Consider the following 7194-nt stretch of genomic DNA (forward strand, 5'->3'; position numbering starts at 1 on the left):
GAATGCACCCTCAAGAGAGGGTACATTCTTGCATCCTTCGGGCGTAAAGTTGCACCTAAAGGTACGAGGTTGCGCCTTTTTCAAGGGGGCAAAGTTGCTCCCGAGGGTGTAACTTTCACCCTTTCTTGCGGGTACAAAGTAGCACCCAAAGTTCCAAGATTGCACCCTCAAAACAAGGCACAATCTTGGAACTTTGAGTGTTTCCTTGCACCCTCACGAAAAGATGTAAAGTTGCACCAAGATGTAAAGCTACACGGGGTGCAAAGGTGCGCCGAAAGGTAAAGGGTGCAAGATCGCACCCTCAAGAAAGGTGCAACTTAGCACCACTTAGTGTGGGTGGAAAGATGCACCCTCAAGAAGAGGTGCAATCTAGCACCACTTAGTGTGGGTGGAAAGATGTTACCCAAGGGAACATTTTCGCACCCTCAATAAAGGGTTCAACTTTGCACCCTCTCTGCAGTATTATTTTATACACACGTGAATTCCTTGTTCCTGTGAGCTACGGTTAATATGAGCGTGACCCAGCATTAGACACGTGTCAAGCCTTTGCAGACACAGAATTTTTTTCTTCATATTGTTTAAAGGTCATTTAAAACAAATTTAAATATATATTTATTTCTTTTAAGTTAAGAGGAGCAAATGTGGAGATCATGACCTGTGATACAATATGTTACGGAAAGTCTATATTTTTATGTGTACTCGTTTTTTTTTTTTCAACTACAAGGAATTACCTATGAGCTAATTGGATAAAGAAGCTGAGCATTCCTTTTTTTCATCAGTTAATGTCAGTGCTGGTGTATTATTCTTGAAAAGTTGGCATCTGTAATGTCCTCCAAACCAAGTACTTACTGTATAAAATTATATTCCTGTGAGTTACGTTTCTTATGAGCATGACAGATCTGTAGACACGTGTCATAGTGGCTACGAACACTAAGTTTCCTTTGCTTTCATCGTTATCAAGAAGCGATTTTGAAAAATTTCAGATGTTCTGGTTTTTTCAATTTCGTTACGAGAAGGCAATAATGATTTCATGTAAAACATGTTAAGGAAAGTTGATAGTTTGGTTATTTTATCATTACTCACCTTCGTCTTCTCAACAAGAAGATGATACACATGAGCTCATTTGCTAAAGAAGTTGAAGGATGTTTAATTGCTGGTAGCCACGTAGGGGCTTTTGTCATAACATTTTGCATCTTAATCCCTCGAAACTAAGTACATGCAGTATTAGTTTATAGATAACATAATATTTTTGTTGTTGCTGTGAGCTTATTCATATGAATTTTAGACATGTTTCTCATATGTTTCTGTCATATGCTTTACTGAAGAACAGCAAATGTTTAGTTTATTGGCAAGAGAGTTGATCATTACTTTACATTTAAGTTCATTGAAGTGCCGGAGCATAAACTTGTCTTGAAATATTAGCATCCAAAACCCTCCAAACCAAAAACGTGCAATACTAGACACGACAGGAATTCCTTGTTGTTGTGAGTTATGTTTCTTAAAAACACTGATTTTTTTCTGCTTTTGCAATGTACTATGTTCAAAAACACTCTTGAACAATTTTCAGATTTCGTTTCTTTCTTAAGAGAAGAAAACGGTGAGGTCATGTGAAGCATGTTCCTATAAGTTTTGTTTCGTTAATAATTTTTCTTTACCCATCTCCTCAACCGTAAGGTGATACGGTACCTAAAAAGTCATAGGCCAAAGGTGTTGAGCTTTACTTCCCCTTTTTAAAGTAAATTTAAGAGCTGGGGAATTATTTTTAAAAAGTTGGCATTTTAAGCTATGTACACCGAGGACGAGTCTTACTGAATGGATTTCTTGTTGCAGTAGAATTGTATTTTTTATGAGCTTGATGGAGTATTAGACAATTGTATAAAGTGTTTGCGAAAACTGTTAATGTATTCCCTTTTGCTAATGTCCAAAGAGTTCATTTGCCAAGTTTTGATTGTCTTTTGTTTTAATCATCAGGGGTTTGTTTTATCATGGTCATAGAGGAAAGAAACTTAATTATAAAAAAGCCTTCATATAAGAAGAGATACTGACAATTTCATCAAAAGTTGTGATTTTCAACATTTCCAAAATGCAATTGATGAATATTTCTCCCCAGGGCACAGAAAGAAAGTAGTTTTTGGTTTTTTTTTTTTTTCACATCATTATGTTGTAATACCCGCGGGTTTACGCGCATCCCACCAATTTCCATCCGGATACTGTACCCGGCCCTGTTTTTTTGTTTTTTTGTTTTTTTTTGTTTTACACTGCAAAGAAAATGAGAACACTGATGTTTGAGAAAAATCCCGACATGTTTGGTTGGGCAATTCTTTTTTGATGTCTATCATTTTTTCCTAATAAGTTTTTTGGTTATCACTGAGGACAAATACAGATACCCTATTTCTTCTACCAAAACCACAGCACTGTATATTCTCATATTTCTACAGTATTTCGTCTCAACACTTGCCCTATTGATATTTCAAAGCATGTTTCCCTGTGCGCTCAAGAAACTCCCCCATTAAAGGAGACCTCTGGGTGATTCTCAGATTTTTACATTTGTACAACTATGAATTAGTTATACTCAGGACAGAGTTTCAGAATTTGTGATAATTGGGATGAAGAATAAGAATATTTTCAAAAAATAGAACAAATTGCAATGAACAAGGATGATGACATGGGAGAGTCACCATAAGAATGCATGAGTTGGGGCTCAAGGAAGCAGAACAAAAGAATAAGGCATGCATAGATTATAGACGGGTGAACTCGCAAGCAAGCGGTATTGTTATGGAATTACACTGTTATCATTTCTGAAATATGTGAACCTTATAGCTGGTAAAATTTGGGGCGTCTGGCGGCTATTGTCTGGCAACAATCATTCAATTATCCTTTGAGTGTATCACAAGAACAAGTTCCAGTGGGTTTCAAGAGGTTATTTTTCCAGCTATAATTATATAGGCTAGTCTAGCTGGAAAAATTGGGTCTTTGAGGCACAGAACTCTAAGAGTTCTGTGCTTTGAGGGCGTCTGGCGGCTACCCCCCCCCCCCCCCCCCCCACCACCACCATTTAAAACGTCTGGCAACGGTCATTCATTTATCCTGTAAGTGTAACGAACAAGTTCCAGTGGGTTACATTAGGTTACTTTTTCAGCTAGGCTAGCCTAGCTGGAAAAATTTGGGTCTTTAAGGGCGTCTGGTGGCTACCCCCCACCACTTAAAACGTCTGGCAATGGTCATTCATTTATCCTGTAAGTGTAACGAACAAGTTCCAGTAGGTTTCATGAGGTTACTTTTTCAGCTAGGCTAGCCTAGCTGGAAATTTTTGGGTCTTTAAGGGCGTCTGGCGGCTACCCCCCACCACTTAAAACGTCTGGCAATGGTCATTCATTTATCCTGTAAGTGTAACGAACAAGTTCCAGTGGTTTTCATGAGGTTACTTTTTCAGCTAGGCTAGCCTAGCTGGAGTTGGGCCTTTAAGAGCGTCTGGCGGCTACCCCCCACCACTTAAAACGTCTGGCAATGGTCATTCATTTATCCTGTAAGTGTAACGAACAAGTTCCAGTTGTTTTCATGGGGTTACTTTTCCAGCTAGGCTAGCCTAATTTTGGGGGGTCCTTTTTGTGGCCCTCCTGGCCACACCCACCACCGATGACCAGCCAGACGTGCATTTCCATACTCAGGGGCATATGTACTAAATTGCTATACACATAAAAATTGGTAACCTTTTCAGCTAGGCTGACCCCCGCTGGCTCCCGGACTATAAGTTTATTTGTTTCATTCAAGGAATAGGAGTTTGGTTAATGAGATATAGATCCAGGGACAAAGAATTTCAGTTACTAAATGATTGATTGTAGGTGTGGTCGCAGGAAACCCACAAATGTTGAGTTAAAAGGAAACAGTAAGATCTACATTGTATTCTTCTGACTCAGAAGAACGGTCTGGTTTGATGTGGAGATCAATAGACCTGTAGGATAAAAAAAAACCAAAAAAAAAAAAGCAAACAGATTAATATGTTTACTGAGAGTATGAAGGCGTTCATTCAGTGGTCCAATAATATGCAGCACTTGTAGTACTTTAGGCCTATAATGTGAAGAATACTGCCTTAATAGTTTATATAATTGGAGTATCATAGACTCTGAATTATTACATATAGACATTTATGTTCTTTTTTAAGGCAGTCTTGGATTGTGTAATGTGCATTTTTGTTGAACACTTTCTTCTTTGCTGGTGAATACGTTGTGGAAATTTTACAATGTATATTGCATGCATATATATATATAACAATATTATTACATTTATGAAAGTGTACATGTAGCAAAATGATGATTATACAAATAATTTATGAGTTGTGAGTGCATAGGGCACGAATATCGCACGAGGCGCGAGATGAGCCACTGGTCTATTCAACAAGGCGCGCAGCGCCGCGTTGAATAGACCAGTGGCGAATCTCGCGCCGAGTGCGATATTACGTGCCCCAATGCACGAACAAAATCATAAATTATTCGTTTTATACAACACCTTGTCCTGTCCCACCGTTTTTTTTTCTTTAATTAGTTGGTCTAGACTCTATCTCTATTAGACCTATATCAATAGAGCCTGGTCTGTTAGATCTAGCCGCGACATTCTTTATTAGACTATTGTTACATTGTACTTTCTAAATTCTAGTGCAGTGGATCGAGAACGCACTAGACGGGTCCTACTCTAACTTGCTAGTAGTGTTTTTCTAGTAGTAGTCTAGGCCTAGCTAGCGTTAACACTAACTTAACTTTAACTGTAAATAAATAATAGATCGTCTAGGCCTACACCGTCTATAGACTTTTAATAGCCCATTTCCGATGATTTTGTATTTGAAAACATAGACAAGAGGTTTTAGACTAGAAAACAAAACAAATCAGTTTCTCACCTTTTGACGAAGGCTTGGTATTGAGGTCACTGGTCCATTAGGAGTCCACATATCATGATAAATGTAGCGGATCCAATGTCAAGTCAATTCCAAGTAGGGTCTAAAAATCCAAGATCCAACAAGTCAATAGTAAAAATCCAGGATCCATGTGAAAATATTGATGATGCTGAACATATTTAGCAGTTAGAGTCTATCTAACGTTAGACCACAAACGTTAGACCTCAATCTTAATAGCTGAAGTTCTAGTTCATATGAAGTATGAACAGTTAATTATTTTGAAATCCAAACTTGAAAGCAAAACAAAGTCAACATATGTACACTACGCACAATTCCTTCAGCCCCAAATTAAGTTTTGTTGATGAAAGTCACTGGCCCGTTGAAATGAAAGTGCTGGACTGTATTCTTGGCAATTTTGGTGGTCGATGAAGATGACGACTGAATGTTCATGTTGGACTGAATCTGCAGTTCTTGGGATAGTGTCAGATGTCCTTCGCCGTCGGCATCAACAGCACCTTGGTTTTGGACTTTCTGTAGGTCAAACACAGCCGAAACGACCGTTCCTGCATGTGACACAACATCCCCTGGTCCTGCATTTTTGTTTTCGTTTCCGCCCTCTGCTAGGCCCTTTGCTATGTTGGCACTCATTTCTCTCTTCCTGAGTGCACTGGTCTTGGCGTAATGCTTCAGAGAAGATTCGGCCTTATGTCCAGTGACGGTCATAATATCCCGGCTCTCGAAACCTGCATCGTTCAGCGAAGTTACGGTCGTGGCTCTCAGACTGTGGTTGGTATACTTGGTGATGCATCCAGCTCCTACTGCGATTTTGTTCATCTTGGATCCAATTGTATTTATTCCAAGAGGAGCGTTGTCGTACCACGGACCCACTTCTGTTGGCTTTGATTTGGGTCTCTGCCAGAATGCTGTACAAGATGGGTTGAGTAGTTCCTTGTACTTGACTAGACTGTTGACTGGACATTTACGAGAACCTTTGAGTTCGTACATCCGACCTCCAAACTCTTCGTTTTCATTTTCTCTCCTGGATTTTGTGAAAGTGTCGCGACGCTCAAAATAACGATTTCCGAGTTCATCCGTGTTCAAGACGTAGTCATCAGGCTTCATATCTCGGAGGGACTCTCTACCTCTTTGTCCGAAGTAGACCATGACGTCCATGAAAACTTTGTTCTGCAACCCAAGTGGTGTATCAATATCAAGTTGTCCACTTTCAGCTATTTTCTTCATGTCTTCCCTGCTGATCGGATTCTTGTGTTTTACACAGCCTTTTCCCTCTTGCTTCAATTTTTTCATCATGGCTTTGAAACGCTGTTGGCTTTCAGGGAAGCTTTCAGAACAAGTAGTGTCCACACCTCTTGAGATGAAATGCTTGGAGATCCCGTACTTGATACTTTGCATACTCTTCTTTGTATACAAAGTACGGGTACCATCATCCTTCCTAAGGCCAGCGTAAAACCTGCACAAGAATTTGTCCAACTCCACTACTGTCAAACTGTTCACAACGTCGATCGATTCATATCCAACCAATTTGGCAAATTCCTCGAGTTTTTTAAGTAAATACCTTATTACTTTCTTCGTGTTCGAAGCATCACAATCCAGAAGACCTTCTAATTCCTCGTCAGTTAGTAGTACAAAGTTGGTCGCCATTTTGCAGAGTTAGGACGCTAACGTTAACACAAGATTGTATGATCTAAAACTTGACGCTACAAATAGGCCTAACGTTTCGGTTCTAACGTTACACCCACTACGAACTACTCTGTACACACAAGTACGTCTGCAAACCATACCACGCAAAATGTAGGTCAGCTGCACACGTAGCCTACGCGATACGGTGCCCGGCCGCGCATCCTGTATGTGAAAGGACGTAGCTAAGCGCAAGCTGGTACAGGTCACGCCGTACCTGCGGAAGTGAACCATGCAATAGTAGCCCCCTGCGAAGCCGTGCTATAGTACCTTCGAGCCGTGCTATAGGCCCATGCCAGGGGCCTATTGTATGGCTGTCACTCTCAATGAGTTTGATAGGTATTTTCTATTGAATGTCATGTGACATGTTCTTGGCCAATCACAATTCAACATCATTCTGAGGTGTTGTATAAACCCAAATAATTCATGCTGGTATTTAAAGACTTACAGATGTATGCATGTTGTTAAGATGGTGGGAATATCATACATGTACTTGTCAACACTAAATCCTCTACGTTATAAATACAAAAAGCATTGCTGCATAACTTTTCATCCTCTCATGTAGATGTAATAATAGTTGATATTCTTAGAGTGCCTTTTCCACTTGA

The 7194-nt window shown here is 39.8% G+C and overlaps 1 protein-coding gene across 1 annotated transcript; it reads right to left on the reverse strand.

Annotated features, from left to right (window-relative positions):
- Positions 1-5236: 5236 nt before the first annotated feature.
- On the reverse strand, positions 5237-6550 carry LOC139743700 (uncharacterized). Its single transcript, XM_071654159.1, has one exon. It carries the CDS (start codon positions 6548-6550, stop codon positions 5237-5239), a length of 1314 nt encoding a protein of 437 aa, XP_071510260.1.
- Between the last annotated feature and the right edge of the window lie 644 nt (positions 6551-7194).

The sequence above is a fragment of the Diadema antillarum genome, unplaced genomic scaffold (genome assembly GCF_040938485.1).
Source record: "Diadema antillarum isolate AM-2024a unplaced genomic scaffold, OU_Dant_1.0 seq00001103_RagTag, whole genome shotgun sequence".
Taxonomy (NCBI): Eukaryota; Metazoa; Echinodermata; class Echinoidea; order Diadematoida; family Diadematidae; genus Diadema; species Diadema antillarum.

What these genes read in the sequence shown, in the direction of transcription:
- LOC139743700 (XM_071654159.1), bottom strand. Translation starts at nt 6,550, where the DNA reads ATGGCGACCAACTTTGTACTACTAACTGACGAGGAATTAGAAGGTCTT.